This window comes from Mastomys coucha, unplaced genomic scaffold, assembly GCF_008632895.1.
Source record: "Mastomys coucha isolate ucsf_1 unplaced genomic scaffold, UCSF_Mcou_1 pScaffold5, whole genome shotgun sequence".
Lineage (NCBI taxonomy): Eukaryota > Metazoa > Chordata > Mammalia > Rodentia > Muridae > Mastomys > Mastomys coucha.
Genome location: NW_022196911.1, coordinates 13,762,807 through 13,778,687, shown reverse-complemented (window position 1 = coordinate 13,778,687; position 15,881 = coordinate 13,762,807). Strand labels below are relative to the sequence as shown.

General features: G+C 39.4%; 1 protein-coding gene across 18 annotated transcripts in view; it reads left to right on the top strand.

Annotated features, from left to right (window-relative positions):
* Afdn (afadin, adherens junction formation factor) overlaps positions 1 to 15,881 on the top strand; it is a 142,327-nt gene that overhangs the window by 102,862 nt on the left and 23,584 nt on the right. For all 18 annotated transcript variants that reach the window (XM_031353414.1, XM_031353412.1, XM_031353410.1 and 15 more), the window contains 3 exons: positions 14,472 to 14,537; positions 14,802 to 14,875; positions 15,338 to 15,456. In XM_031353414.1, the coding sequence (XP_031209274.1) occupies positions 14,472 to 14,537; positions 14,802 to 14,875; positions 15,338 to 15,456 (259 nt within the window). The remainder of the gene's footprint in view (positions 1 to 14,471; positions 14,538 to 14,801; positions 14,876 to 15,337; positions 15,457 to 15,881) is intronic.

Below are 15,881 nucleotides of genomic sequence, written 5' to 3'. Positions count from 1 at the left end.
TGTTGTCTTAGAGATAACATGTGGTTCTCTGTTGTCGGAAGGACAGAATCAGCGGTGAGTTTCTTCAGGGTGTTGTCCTGAATGTTCTTGTGCAAACTGATCCTTAAAGAATGCTTCCTCCTCCACTATGGCTTGTTCAAACCTGTTAATAATTAACTTGCTCATGGAGAGTGAAGCTTGTAACGTAGCTTGTAATTACATACCCAGATAGTTGTTGTTCTCTGTTTATGTTGCAAATACTTAAGGTTCATAAAAATTGTGAAGTTTTTATGATTTTTTTTATTCAAAAAAAAAACCATAAGATTTAGCGTTACTAGTTACAATATGTAGAAATGGCTTTAAATCGTAACTATTGTATAATTTGCGAAAACAGACATAGTCAGGTGCTCGTAAAAACTTACTTTCAAGGCCAGCCTGGTCTACAGAGTGAGTTCCAGGACAGCCTGGGCTACTCAGAGAAACCCTGTCTTGAAAAAAACAAAACAAAACAAAAAACCTTACTTTTGGCTACATTTGATAGATTCAGAGTAGATTTTCTTCACAGCCTTTTGATGTACTGTACTTTTTAGTAACATAAAAATGTCGATTTATAGTTTAAATATATTACAATGTTTACTATTGTGTGTATTTTTATTACTATATGTTACAATATATTTTTACTATATATTGCAATATTTTATGTAAAAACAAATGGTTAACTACTGCCTTAAAGGTGGTTTAGTTCTTTTTGTTTGTTTGTTTTTTGTTTTTTGAGACAGGGTTTCTCTATGTAGCCCTGGCTGTGTCTTCCACATAAATGCCAAAAGTATCTTTCTCTTGTGGCTGTGGTTTATGAGTTTGTAACACTATTATGTATGTTTTTGCTAAAAGGAAAATAGTGAGTTACATGAAAGGGTAATTTGTCAGGATTATTATTACCTTAATACTTATTTCTGGGATTGATTGAAATATTGAATTCCATTGGAGTATTAATTACACAAATTGTTAGTCCTCTGAAGAACCATTTTTTTATCTGTTTATTTTTATTGGATATTTTCTTTATTTACATTTCAAATATTATCTCCTTACCCCCATCCCAGAAACCCCCATCCCATCCTCCCTCCCCCTGCTTCTATGAGGGTGTTCCTCTACCCACCTACCCACCCCCTTCTCCCTGCCCTAGATTCCTCTACACTGGGGCATCTATTGAGCCTTCATAGGACCTAGAACCTCTCCTCCCATAGATGCCTGACAAGGCCATCCTCTGCTACATATGCAGCTGGAGCCATGTGTACTCCTTGGTTGATGGCTTAGTCCCCGGGACCTCCGGGGAATCTGGCCTGTTGGCACTGTTGCTCCCTCCATGGGGCTGCAACACCCCTCAGCTCCTTCAGTCTCTTCTTCATCTCCTCCATTGGGAACCCGGAGCCCAGTGGTTGGCTGAGAGCTTCCTCCTCTGTATTTTTCAGGCTCTGGACAAATGGCAGAGCCTCTCAGGAGATAGCCATATCAGGCTTCCATCAGCAAGCTCTTCCTGGCATCCACAATAGTGTCCAGATTTGGTGGCTGTATATGGGATGGATCCCCAGGTGGGGCAGTCTCTGGGTGGCCTTTCCTTCAGTCTCTGCTCTATACTTTGTCTCCATATTTCTCCTATGGACCATATTTTGTTCCCCTTTCTAAGAAGCACTGAAGCATCCACACTTTGGTCTTCCTTCTTCTTAGGCTTCATATGGTCTGTGAATTAAATCTTGGGTATTCTGAACTTTTGAGCTAATATCCACTTATCAGTGAGTACATACCATGTTTGTTCCTTTGTGACCAAGTCACCTCACTCAGGATGATATTCTCAAGTTCCATCCATTTGCCTGCGAATTTCATGAAGTTGTTGTTTTTAATAGCTGAGTAGTACTCCATTGTGTAGATGTACCACAATTTCTGTATCCACTCCTCTGTTGAGGGACATCTGGGTTGCTTCCAGTTTCTGGCTATTATAAATAAGGCTGCTATGAACATAGTGGAGCCTGTGCCATTGTTGCATGTTGGAGCATCTTCTGGGTATATGCCCAGGAGTGGTATAGCTGGGTCCTCAGGTAGTACTATGCCCAGTTTTCTGAGGAACCACCAGACTGATTTCCAGAGTGGTTGTACCAGTTTGCAATCCCACCAGCAATAGAGGAGTGTTCCTCTTTCTCTACATCCTGTCCAGCATCTGCTGTCAGCTGAGTTTTTCATCTTGGCTATTCTGACTGGTATGAGGTGTAATCTCAGGGTCGCTTTGATTTGCATTTCTCTGATCACTAAGGATGTTAAACATTTCTTTAGGTGTTTCTGAGCCCTTCTAGTTTCTCAGCCATTCAGTGTTCCTCAGTTGAGAATTCTCTGTTTATCTCTGTTCTCCATTTTTTAATAGGGTTATTTGTTTCTCTGGAGTCTAACTTCTTGAGTTCTTTGTATATATTGGATATTAGCCCTCTATCAGATATAGGATTGGTAAAGATCTTTTCCCAATCTGTTGGTTGCTGTTTTGTCCTATTGACAGTGTCTTTTGCTTTACAGAAGCTTTGCAATTTTATGAGGTCCCATTTGTCAACTCTTGATCTTAGAGCATAAGCCATTGGTGTTCTGTTCAGGAAATTTTCCCCTGTGCCCATGTGTTTGAGACTTTTCCCCACTTTCTCTTCTATTAGATTCAGTGTATCTGGTTTTACGTGGAGGTCCTCGATCCACTTGGACTTGAGCTTTGTACAAGGAGATAAGAATGGATCAGTTTGCATTCTTCTACATACTGACCCCCAGTTGAACCAGCACCATTTGTTGAACATGCTGTCTTTTTTCCACTGGATGGTTTTAGCTCCTTTGTCAAAGATCAAGTGACTATAGGTGTGTGGATTCACTTCTGGATCTTCAATTCTGTTCCATTGATCTACCTGCCTGTCACTGTGCCAGTACCATGCAGTTTTTATTACTATTGCTCTGTAGTACAGCTTGAGGTTCGGGATGCTGATTCTCCCAGAAGTTCTTTTATTGTTGAGAATAGTTTTGGCTGTCCTGGGTTTTTTGTTATTCCAGATAAATTTGAGAATTGCTCTTTCTAACTCTATGAAGAATTGAGTTGGAATTTTGATGGGGATTGCATTGAATCTGTAGATTGCTTTCGGCTACATGGCCATTTTTACTCTATTAATCCTGCCAACCCACGAGCATGGGAGATCTTTCCGTCTTCTGAGGTCTTGTTCAATTTTTTTCTTCAGAGACTTGAAGTTCTTGTCATACAGATTTTTCACTTGTTTGGTTAGAGTCATACCAAGATAATTTATATTGTTTGTGACTATTGTGAAGGGTGTTGTTTCCATAATTTCTTTCTCAGCCTGTTTATCCTTTGAGTATAGGAAAGCTACTGATTTGCTTGAGTTAATTTTATATCCAGCTACTTTGCTGAAGTTTATCAGCTGTAAGAGCTCTCTGGTGGAGTTTTTGGGGTCACTTCTGTATACTATCATATCATCTGCAAATAGTGATATTTTTGACTTCTTCCTTTCCAATTTGTATCCCTTTGATCTCCTTTTGTTGTCTAATTGCTCTAGCTAGAACTTCAAGTACTATATTGAATAGATAGAGAGAGATAGGGGATCCTTCTCTAGTTCCTGATTTTAGTGGGATTGCTTCAAGTTTCTCTCCATTTAGTTTGATGTTGGTTATTGGTTTGCTGTATATTACTTGTACTATTTTTAGATATGGGCCTTGAATTCCTGATCTTTCTAAGACTTTTTTTAAAAGGGATATTGAATTTTGTCAAATGCTTTTTCAGCATCTAATGAAATGTTCATATGTTTTTTTTCTTTGAGTTTGTTTATCTAATGGATTACATTGATGGATGCTGTATATTGAACCATCCCTGCATCCCTGGGGTGAAGCCTACTTGATTGTTGTGAATGATCATTTTGATGTGTTCTTGGATTTGATTGGAAAGAATTTTATGGAGTATTTTTGCATCAGTGTTCATAAGGGAAATTGGTCTGAAGTTCTCTCTTTGTTGGGTCTTTGTGTGGTTTTGGTATCAGAGTAATTTTGACTTCATAGAATGAATTGGGTAGTGTTCTTCCTGTTTCTATATTGTGGAATAATTTGAAGAGTATTGGTAATAGGTCTATCTTTGAAGGTCTGATAGAATTCTGCACTAAACCCTGGGCTTTTATTTTTGGTTGGGAGACTTTTGATGACTGCTTCTATTTCTTTAGGAGTTATGGGACTGTTTAGATGGTTTATCTGATCCTGATTTAACTTTGATATTTGGTATCTGTCTAGAAAATTGTCAGTTTCATCCAGATTTTCCAGTTGTGTAGTAGTAGGATCTGATGGTATTTTGAATTTCCTCAGTTTCTGTTGTTATGTCTCCCTTCTCATTTCTGATTTTAGAACCTTTTTTTTTTTTCTTTTTAACTGCGTGATGACATATAAACAGAATAACACCTGCCTCACACCTCACCCTCATTTAAGGCCTAGGGATCCGGGTGTATGCATACTCTGTAGTCACACCTTAGGCAGCTTCTGGGAGTTCTGATGCTTGAGACTCTTAAGGAAGTTCTGCATAATTTCTTTTGTTGAAAGATCTCCTCCTACATTGCGTACAGACTTGAGAGGTTGGTGGGCCAACTGTATCCTACCTGTGTATCTCAGTTCAGAATCTCCTGACTGAGTCATCTTCTATAGTTCAGAGAGACAGAAAAGATGGATGGTGTGGTAAATGTTTGTTGTGCTAATGGTGTTGGTATTGATGTAAAAGGTAAAGGAATGAACCTGAGGTTAAAGTTCAGTTATTTACCACCCTGTCTGTTGGAATAACATTTATTTTGAGAATTGCTGCAGGTGAAATTTATGTGAAGAAACTATTTTAGAACCAATTTAAAAATTAAGTTAGATGTTTAGAGCATTTTAAAAACAGTTTGAGCTTTGATTGTTGTACTGAAAGAACACCTGAACTGAAAGGTGTGAGGAGAGTGCCAGTGGCAAACAGACTTACCTAAGGCATGAGAGGTTTGTCTGGGCTGCTCATGCTCTTAGGTCATCCAGCCCACAATTGTTTGGGGCTCCCGCTGATGAGTCCAGGCTGGGCCTCCACCCTAGAACAATGGCCTAAACCCCGTGATGCTTGGCAGACACCTCTTCCTCTCCCTCCCCTCCTGGATTGTGTTTAATGATGTTTTTAATGCTGTTACTGAGGCATACTCCCACACACTCCATTTACAGCCAAGCTGTCTGGAGCACAGACTCCTTGTGGTAGTGACTCCCTACTGAAGAGCTCTTCCAGCTTCTGAGAAAAGAATAGAGAGGCAGCCTTCTCTCTGGGCGTCATATCTACAGAGGCTGAGACAGCTAAGAGGTTTGTGTGAGTGTCACTCTCTCTAATCTAGAGGACACTAACCTTCTTTATTCTGATTTTGTTTATTTTTGTTTTTCTTTCCTAACTTTTAATAGGTAATGCTCAGATAGTTATCTTCTTTCCTCCCTTATTAGTCCCAGCTCCCCTCACCGCACTTTTCCTCTTAAACAGAAGAGAAGTATCCACCTGTGGGGTGCAGTTTGAAGGTTAGGGTGTCAAGTGCTGTGAGTATAACGAGGTGTCCAGATCTTTGCCTTCTCTGGGCATGACCTGCTCACTTGCTTTCTAGGCGCTAAGGAAGGCACAGCACTGACCAGATGTGCGCATTGTGCTGTGGATATGGATTTCAGGTGCTTCCAGGAGGGAAAAATGGGGTTTATGCCTTTTATTTGTTTGCTCTAATAAATTTCAGAACTGGTACTGCATGATGTATTTGCAAATGTGTAACTTTTCTGAAAGATCTCCCTTTAAATTCAAGGGACTGACTTATGAAATGAGAAGTTCTTAGTAGTTATCTTTAATCTTTTAATTTCACAACTAAGTAGAACATTTTAGGTACCTTTAGATAAATGCTTTTTTCAAAAAATTATTTAACCATAAATAGTTACTTAATATTATTCTCATTGTTGGAAGTCGGGATATGTGTTACAGTAAGATAAAATTTTGGCAGTTTTGTGCATAATTATGAATTTATTGCCAGCAATGTGATGACTAATAAACTACAATACTTCTTCTTTCAAAATTCTTCTTTCTTAAAGAGGTGCTACTCACTAAAAATACTGTGTCTTATGGGTAGCTGAAATTTAGCATTTTCAAAATGTTGCCTTAATACATAATTAGCATAAAAGATTAATGAGACATTTTCTGTTCTTTTTTCATACTCTGCCTTTGAAGTCAAGATATTTCATTGTGAATGAGCCACATTTTGAGTACTGTGTAGTCGCATGTGGCTCAGTGACTGTGATATGGGACAGCAGGGTTGGTTGTAAGTGGTCCAGTACCATTTGACCAGTGCCCTTAAACTGTTGTTCTATGTTCTACTGTTGGCTTCTGGTGTGTCAGGAGCCATAATGGGACAAGCTAATAACTAGCAGGTTATCATCCTGAAATGGCCTGCTTCAGATTGTTATATAATCTACAACAGATGCGCCCTTATTAAGCAAGGCTGGCCGGGCATTGGTGGTGCACACCTTTAATCCCAGCACTTGGGAGGCAGAGCAGGCGGATTTCTGAGTTCGAGGACAGCCAGGGCTACGCAGAGAAACCCTGTCTCAAAAAACAAAACAAAACAAAACAAACAAGCAAAAAAAGCTGTAGGGGATTCATTTTCAGAAAGATTCCTGTTATTAGTAGGCTTTCCCTGTTATTATTAAACATATAAAACAATCAGTAAGTAATAGCACACCCCCTTGGAGCAGATCTCTGCAGAGCCACAAAGATGTACTGTTTTGTAATGTTGCTATGTAGACATATAGATGACTTAAGTTTTAATGGTGATCCTATAAGAATTCCTAAAATTACATCTGTAATTGTTAAGCTCTTTTATAGTGGGACTGTTATTAGGTTCTTTTTCTGATAGTCAAAACTACAATGAGGACTCTGCCAGTCTCCCAAGTGTCACCAGTTAACTGCTCTTAGATGGTAACCAGGCTTTCTCCTACTCAGAGAACATTCCAAGAGGCTGTAAAACAATTAGCCAAAGGTCATAAAAAGTGAACTAACGATTTATTATAGGTGCTTGGATAGAAGATAAAATATTGACTGGGTTTATCTATATAAAGCTTTACTTAAAGTGAGTTCCAGGACAGCCAAGGCTATACAGAGAAACTTTGTCTCAAAAAACAAACAAAACCAAAAAACAAACAAACAAAAAACCCCTTCACTTATAACTATGTTATAGTTTTAAACCTTCGATGAACCTGTGGAGCTGAGACAGGTGATGGATGTTTAGTTAGATAATTCCTCCTAATGGATATGCATGTAAACATTCTCTGTTGTAAACTTCTATTTCAATTTATGATTTGATTTTTTTGTGTGAACTTGTGATGAACTTTGTAACATGTGATCATGTATTCTGAAAGATGTTTAAGTGCTGAGGACAAAGAAGATTCAGAACTGTGGTGAGAGGAACAGAGGTGAGAAGAACTGAGCAGCTGAGAGGGAACTGAGCTGAGGAGAAGTTTTTAGACAGAACACTTTTTAGATAGAACTGAACTCAAGAAGAACTTAGAAGTATAGGCATAGCTTTGGAAGAAAAGGCATTGAAAGTAAGAGCATTGCTGTGACTTCAGAGCAGGAGGAGAGAACAAAATTAGAAGGAGAATGCAGAGTGGAATAACTTAGAAACTATAGGTAACATAAAATACTAAGAGCAATGTGCTGATGCAGAGGGAAAGGGGAAAAAAGAAGACACTGCAGAGAGCAGAAGGAGCAGGCAGGCTTAGTCTTATTAGAAGGAACAAAGCCTTTTTCTTACAAACATGGGTTAATTCATTTAGCATTAAAAGGGTGGAACCCTTTTCTTTCTCTATGCAATAAAGATTGGAGCTCATTTTTCATCCAGAATTAGTGAGTTCTTTGTGCAACAGTACATGGTCTTTTGCTCCATATGCATATGTAAGTATGGATGTGTGTGTAAGTATGTAATTATGAGAATGCATGCAAGCTGGGCCCTGCTGGGTTTGAATGGGAATGTATAAATGAATAAATGAGCATGCATGCATGAATCTGTACATGAATTTCTGTGAGATTATGTATATTCACTTATGTAAGTTTTTCCTTCTGTGAGTGTTATTCTCTTCTCCTGGTTCATAGAAGTTTATTGCTCCAAACTTTCCCCTAGCCTGACAAGCAAGAAGCATTTGTTACAATAGGGAAAAGGCTCTAGCAATTAATCCTTTACTTAATTTCCTATTTTAGGATGAGGTGCTAAGTGCCTCAGAGGGTCACAGAAGGCAGGTCAACAACAATAGCATAGTAACTTAGACTTAAATAAATAATTCAGCAACCTTAAATATCTCATAAGACAAAGTCTTAGCCCGTCGGATGCTCTTCCTCCTCTGCTGCCTCAAGAAGAAACAAGAAAGAAGAACCCCACACCAGGGCTGGGCCCGGGCATAGTGAGTGCTTAAAATGACCATGCATGCAACCTTAGTAATTAGGAAATGAGTAGAACTGTCATAAAATATGTTTTAGTTATTGTATGTGTGTGGGTGCTATGTATGTATGTATGTATGTATGTATGTATGTGTGTATGTATGTATGTGTACCATATGTTTGCCTGGTGCCCAAGGAGGTCAGAAGAGGGCATCATATCCCCTGGGACTTGAGTTACTGTGAGCTACCATGTAGATGCTGAGAACCAAGCCAGGCTTCTCTGCAAGAGCAATCAGTGTTCTTAACTACTGAACTATCTATCTCTCTAGTCTCTAGAATTTGATTGTATGTGGTTCCACTTTACATGTTGCTATCATAAAGGAGAGAGAGTTCCCAAAATCATAAGGAATTTTTGTGGTGCAACAGATGACAGTTTTTCTAGGAAAAGGTGGGGGGCTCCTCATGTACTGTAATTGAAAAGAGGGGCCATCTCACTTACACAAAAGCTGTAAGACAGGATATATTATTCCTACTTTCCTCAGGGGAACAGTGAAAATCCCAACATAGAAGAAGATAGCACCTCTTCTGGGAGAACAGAACAGAAGGTGTGGTTGGCAAGTCTAGAAACTGACGGATGGAGGCCTATGGCCAAGCCCACTGTCCAGTCGGGAACGGTGCTGGGAAGTTAGACCTGAACATCAGGAGGAGGGAGTGTGTGCTGTTATATCTGCTGTGGTATTCACATGTGCTGTATGAGAGGTCCCTTCTCTAGTTAGGAGCAAGTTAGAGATATGAGCAGAAGAGACATCACTGCCTCTTTTTGCCAGAATGTTTCTGACACTGAAGATGTATTCATGGCTACTTTAAGATTCATAATGGTCCCATGGAATATTTAACACATGGTCAGTTTTGCTTGAATATTTAAATTTATGTTTACTAAAATTTCACATTGTATATGCACATGTGTGGTAAATTGCCCAACTTGAAATACCCAGGATTTGAAATTATTTAAATAACTGTTTACAGCTCATACTACATCTTCAGCATGAGCTTATTATGTAGTGGGTGTCTCAGATGTAGAGTAGCTGTGAGGGAGGGAGCCTCCCAGTTGTTTCAGGAGAGTGAGCACTGAAGACAGTTAAGTGGTTAGGACAGTTCTGTAGGAAGCAGCCACAGTGGCAGTGAGCTCCAGGTGGCAGGCTGTGTGCTGCTAGTCTCCTGCAGGTGGCAGCAGTGTATTCAGGAGGGCCCAGGTTGGCTGCTTCTATCTATTTCATGTCAGTTCTCTTCATGATAGAGTGTGAAGTGAGAGAGAGATTATTTTGGGGTTTATTAATATTCTGAAACATACCAGAAATGACACATGATCGATTTATTATTCTAAAATTTATATTTGGTTTTGTTCATAGCAGTGCTCCTAAAATATATTAGTAATTATTGCTAAATTTGTTCTTGCTAGAGATGACATTAGTTAGTTTCTTTTTAAAAGGATAAACTTTTACAACTTAAGTTGTAAGGTCAGAAGTTGGAAGAGGGGCTCAGCAGTTTAGAAGCATGTACTACTCCTTCAGAGGCCCAGAGTTCAGTTCCCAGCACCCAAGTTGTGAGGGCAGCTCTAAACCACCAGTAACTCTAGCTCCAGGGGTCTCTGTGGGTCTCTGTGGGTGTACTCCAGAAATATATACATGCATGTAATTAAACATAAAACTTAAATAAATTTTAAGGTCTGTGTTGTATTACCAAAAACTGCCATGTGGAAATGCAACTTTTTTTAAAAAGATGTTTATTTATTTTTATTTTATGTGTATGAGTACATTGTAGCTGTACAGATGGCCATGAGCCATCGTGTGTGTGGCTGCTGGGAATTGAGCTCTGGCCCAGCTCGTTCCAGCCCATCTTGCTCCAGAGTAATTCACTGTAGCTGTCTTCAGATGCACCAGAAGAGGGCGTCAGATCTCATCACAGGTGGTTGTGAGCCACCATGTGGTTGCTGGGATCCGAACTTGGGACCTTTGGAAGAGCAGTCAATGCTCTTACCCACTGAGCCATCTCGCCAGCCCAGAAATGCAACTCTTGATACTATGAGCAGTGCTGCTCTAGAATTCAGTAACTACTGCTTTCCTGTCAGTCAGTAGGAAGTGGACAGAATTGAACTTGGAGAGGAGGAATGGGGGATGGGAATGAATGTTAGTGTAGCCTAGTATCCCAGCCAGAAGGGAATCAGTCATGCAGCTCTCTAGGAGAAAAGAGGGGATGCAGCTATTGGGCTATCTCAGGCAAACTCGGCACCAGAGCCCATGTCCAAAGAGATTAGGACATCATGAGTGCATTATGGAAGTTCACTGGGAAAATTGAATGATTTAAAACCTGGCTTGTGGAATTAAGTAGATCTATAAAAAAATAAATCTATGCAATGTAAAATTATGCATAATATAAAGTTATGAAATATGTTTCATCCTGATTGATCAGAACTATAAATTTCCAGTCTAGCACATGGTTGCTGAGGGGAACTGTGATTTCAAGGTCATTTCCAATCGTCTATATCAAGTGTTTTGACTCAAGGAAACTGGTATTGCCATAGATGAAATCAGGTAAAGGCATATTTATTTCTCTTTTGCCAAGTTACTTGACAAAGTTCAAAAAGTTGCCATTATACTTTTTTTGTTCCACTCAGTTAATTTATATTTTTCTAAATAAATTTTTATACATGTATACAGTAAAATATGATCACATCCACCCTTCTCTCCTCCAGCTTCTAAGAGATTCCCATCAGAATGCCCCTCTTGACTTTATAGCACTGGCTGACTTGCTATGTAAATCAGATTAGCCTAGAACTCAGAGGTCCATGTGCATCTGCTTCTAGGTGCTAGGATTAAAAGCTTGTACCACCATATCAACCCCATGTATATGTATATGTGTATGTGTGTGTGTGTATGCATGTATGTGTATACACAAACACACACATCTCTGTATCGCATTAAGCCCTGTTAGTGCTATTCATATGTGCATACAGTGTGTGCAGCCATTCACTGGAGTATGGGAAACCTACCAGTGGCCATACCCGTAAAAAAGAATGATTTTATATTAGCTGTTGTTAACTACAGCTCCTCATTATGCTTACAAGCTTTTCTCCCACATGCTGGAATTGTATCTGGCTTCGTCTTGCTTAGGTAACTGCAGCTGCTCTGTGTGTATGTGGTGGCCTTGTAATATCCAGATGTCATGGGTGTGATGGTTATGTCCATCTAGACGTCAAGGATGTGATGGTAGTGTCACATCCAGATGTCACAGATGTGGTGGCCATGACATGTCCAGACTTCATGATGTGATGGCTGTGTCACATCTGGAGCAGCATTTCACATTCTCCTCATCCTCTAGCTCTTTCTACAAGGTTTGAGTTAGATATTCTATTTAGGACTGAACACTCTTCGGTCACTTACCCTCAGCACTTGACCAATTGTGAGTGTTCTCACTGACTGCTGCCCACTGCATAAAGAAGCTTCTTGGACTAAGATTGAGAAAAAGAAGTCTCTGGGTATAAACAAGTGCTTATAAGGGAAATTGAGATCACAGTCATTTAGTAAAATAGCAGTAGGTTCTCAAGCAGGAGCTCTATGAACTCCCAGCAATGGGCTTTTGATGAGGCACTAAATTTCCTTCTGTGGAGTAGATTGCAGCTATGGTCAGAAAGTACTTAGTTCCCTCAGTCACAGACATGTCACTGTTGCTGCATTTGGCACATCTGTTTTGGCAAATCTGTATTCTAGCAAGCCAGAGTCCAGCACTAAATAAGACCATAGGCTGCTGGTTTCTCCCCCAGGAGTTTGTATTGCACCCTCTGACACTATGAACAGGGAAGAAATATTCTTCTTTTGGTTTGAGATTGGTTTTTATCCTGCAAGCACAGTATGGTACTTATAGAAGTTGGATCTGACTGTATCGTTATGGTGAGGACTAAGAGCAATGCCAAAAGCCTATGTCACTCTGGAGACTTCTGGACCCTCCTTGACCACCTGCTTGTGAAAAGGACTCCCATGTCTGCCCTGCACTTTATTTGCCCATGTCGTCTAGGGATGGCCTAATGCATCATGCAGAGAACCTCTGCTCATATCCTTTTGGTCATCATCACTATTACTTGTAGAAGTTAGCTTTCTTATCTGTGGGTTTCCATAAGACCTTTCATAATCCTGACTTTTGATTAACCCATACCTTTCTCTCCCCCATTTCCTCACCCCTGTTAAGCCCTTTAACATATTTCATTACAGATGTGTTGTGAAACACACAGTTACTATCCCCTCCAGTTACATTTTTATATTGGGTTGCACTTTAGTAAGTTTCCATCTGGCTTTTTCATACCATCTTCCTTTAGCTTGATCCCCCTCATCTCCCAATTGCCTCCAGACTTCTAGTTCTCTCCTTTATTAACCTGTGATTTTTTTTGGCACTGCCAGCTATCCAAGGTGTGGTTTTGTGGCTGCTGTTAAGTGTTGACAGTACCAAGTGGCCTCACACTTGAGAGCCCAGGGCTGGTAAGAAACTTTCAGTAGGGTACACAGGAGGAGACTATGGCGACGTACTGGAAAACCTTCTTCCCTCATCTTAGGGTAAAAGAGCTTCACATGGAGAAGCTTTTAGCCTTTCCTTAGTTTCTAGCTATTCAGTCTGCATGACATGCAGGCAAATGCCACAGCCACATCTATCACTTTACTCAGTTAACATATACTAATAAAATGTTTTACTATTTTCAAATTCTTATATATATTTGTATGTGTATAATAATATATACTGTGCTTTATAATTATAATATATATTATCTTATATAATTTCTATTTTTATAAATGTATGGTTACATATTTTATTATTTTGTAAGACACATAGTTTACACACACAAACACACACACACAAAACACAGGTTCTATGCCTGTGAAACAATAACATACTGCATACCTGATGACTTCCCGTCCCTACTCCCTATTGCAGGGGAGAAAAGGGAGCCAGTCTCACCAGTGAAAACTGTAAACTAAAATGTTAACTAATGGAGAAAATGTGGATAGTTTGCACATAAAGTTACATCTTCCAGATTATTACTTTCAAAAATTTAATGTATTGAAGTCACTTCTTATGATATTCATATTATTATATAATATCATAGTTATTAAGGGAACTTATTTTTATTGTTGGTACAAAAATATATATACTCAGTTGTACTACTACCAGTAATATCCAAGTAAAGTTTCTTGCACATGACTGCATGGTTTAATAGTTCCATACATGTTTTGTTGTTATATTATGATCTCTAAGCAAAGTATTGATGATCCTGAAATTATGTAGGATACCTAAGGTTTCTCAAAGATTTCATTAGTTTTCCATAGAATGCTAATGTAATTGTGTTTGAATCTTCAGTTACAGAGTATCAATTGTAATATAGTATTTTCTGGATAATGTTTTCTTACAAAGCCCTCTTAACTGGCTGCTATAAGAAGTTATTTTCTTGTTTTGAAATTTAAACCTTATGTTTAAAGAGTGAGGATAGAGAAGGCAGATGCTGGATTATGCACTATCACAGCTGTTTTTTTTTTTTCTGAGACAGGGTTTCCCTGTGTTTCCTGGCTGTCCTGGAACTTACTCTGTAGACCAAGCTGGCCTCGAACTCAGAAATTCGACTGCCTCTGCCTCCCAAGTGCTGGGATTATAGGTGTGCGCCACCATTGCCCGGCTACCACAGCTGATTTACTGGCCTGATCTGGTTAAGGGCTGGTCACTTGAAGAGTTTCTCATTCATTTGGATTCAAAGCTGTTTTAGACTTTATAAATAATCATTTTGAGTATTCCAAGTCTATGGGCATTTCTCACCAAATTGTCCAGTTTTACAGGAATATTTTTCTTATAAGTTTGGAACCATAAAATAGAAAGATTCCTAACTAGTCAAGTTACCAGTGTGAATGTGGACAGACTTTTGTTCATTTCCTGTGTTGTGATTTCATTGTGTTGTTCTGGCCTTGTTTTTGCATAGGGTGCTGGCCAGGATAAACTGGGAATCTACGTTAAGTCGGTTGTCAAAGGAGGTGCTGCAGATGTGGTCAGTATTTGTTTTAAAGGAAACGGTGAAAGACTTTATGTGCTCCAGCATTGTGAAATACTGTGCAGATGCTTATAGCTGTGGATTCTGTGTGGTGTGAAGAATGCTGATGTGTACTGAATTTGTGGTGTGAAGAATGCTGGTGTACACTGACTGTGTGGTGTGAAGAACATAACTATGCACTGACTGTGGTGTGAAGAATGCTACTGTGCACTGACGCTACCTCCTTTTTCTTTTCTCTATACTTGCATCTCTCTGGCTTAGGATGGACGACTAGCTGCTGGTGACCAACTCCTCAGTGTGGATGGACGAAGTCTGGTTGGACTTTCTCAGGAAAGGTATGACTAACTGGTTAGTTTAAAAGTTAGCCTTGGTGTATTGAAGTGATAGTTTGCATTTTGAAATTTGGATTCAAAAAGTAGTGCTGCAAAAGCTCTTTGTGATTACTCACCTTCCTCTATAATCCTTGTTCTTAGAGCCCATGAATCTCATTTTCGGTTCATTCATAAGTATGTGTTTTAGTATAGAGTATTTCTTTAAATAATTATATAAATATATGCACATATACTTAGAACTTGTGAAATCTTTAAATATATCTTAATATTAATGTTGTAGCATAGAATATATTTACATGTTTTTATAATTAACTTTCAAAAGTGATGTGGACAGGAGATAATCTTTCTGAAAGCCAAGCTAATTTCCCCAAACTGCAATCAGGCTGAGGAACCTAAGCACAAGAGTTCTGAACACAGACTGTCATGTGACAGTGAGTGCTCAGTTTCTTTATATTTTCTTCCTAGGGCAGCAGAACTCATGACAAGAACCAGTTCTGTGGTTACACTGGAAGTTGCAAAGCAAGGTGCCATCTATCACGGCCTGGCCACCCTCCTTAACCAGCCATCCCCCATGATGCAGAGAAGTAAGAACTAGTGACTCAATCCAGGGTAGCCATCCTATACTGATTCTATACTGGAATGTGACTCCTCTTGAGAGTTATCGAAACCTGGGGCTAGAAAGATGGTTCAGTACTTCACAGCACCCACGTTAGCTCACAACTGTCTGCAATTCCAGTTTCAGGGGATTTGATGCCCTCTTCTAACTGCTTTGGACACCAGTCTAGCATGCGCATGTACATGTGCAGGCAAAACACTCATACACAGTCATCAAAAGTCCCACGTGGTAGTTGCTACTACAGCTGTTGCCTAGCTCTTCAAGTAAGAAGTTAGTTGAGAATGAGTTCAGAATGCAGGGAAATACTACTGGGTCATGATTCAGATCAGCTCTAATGATATGGTTTGCTAGATTATATTCACAGTCTGTTAAGTATAATCTTATGAGCCTTCT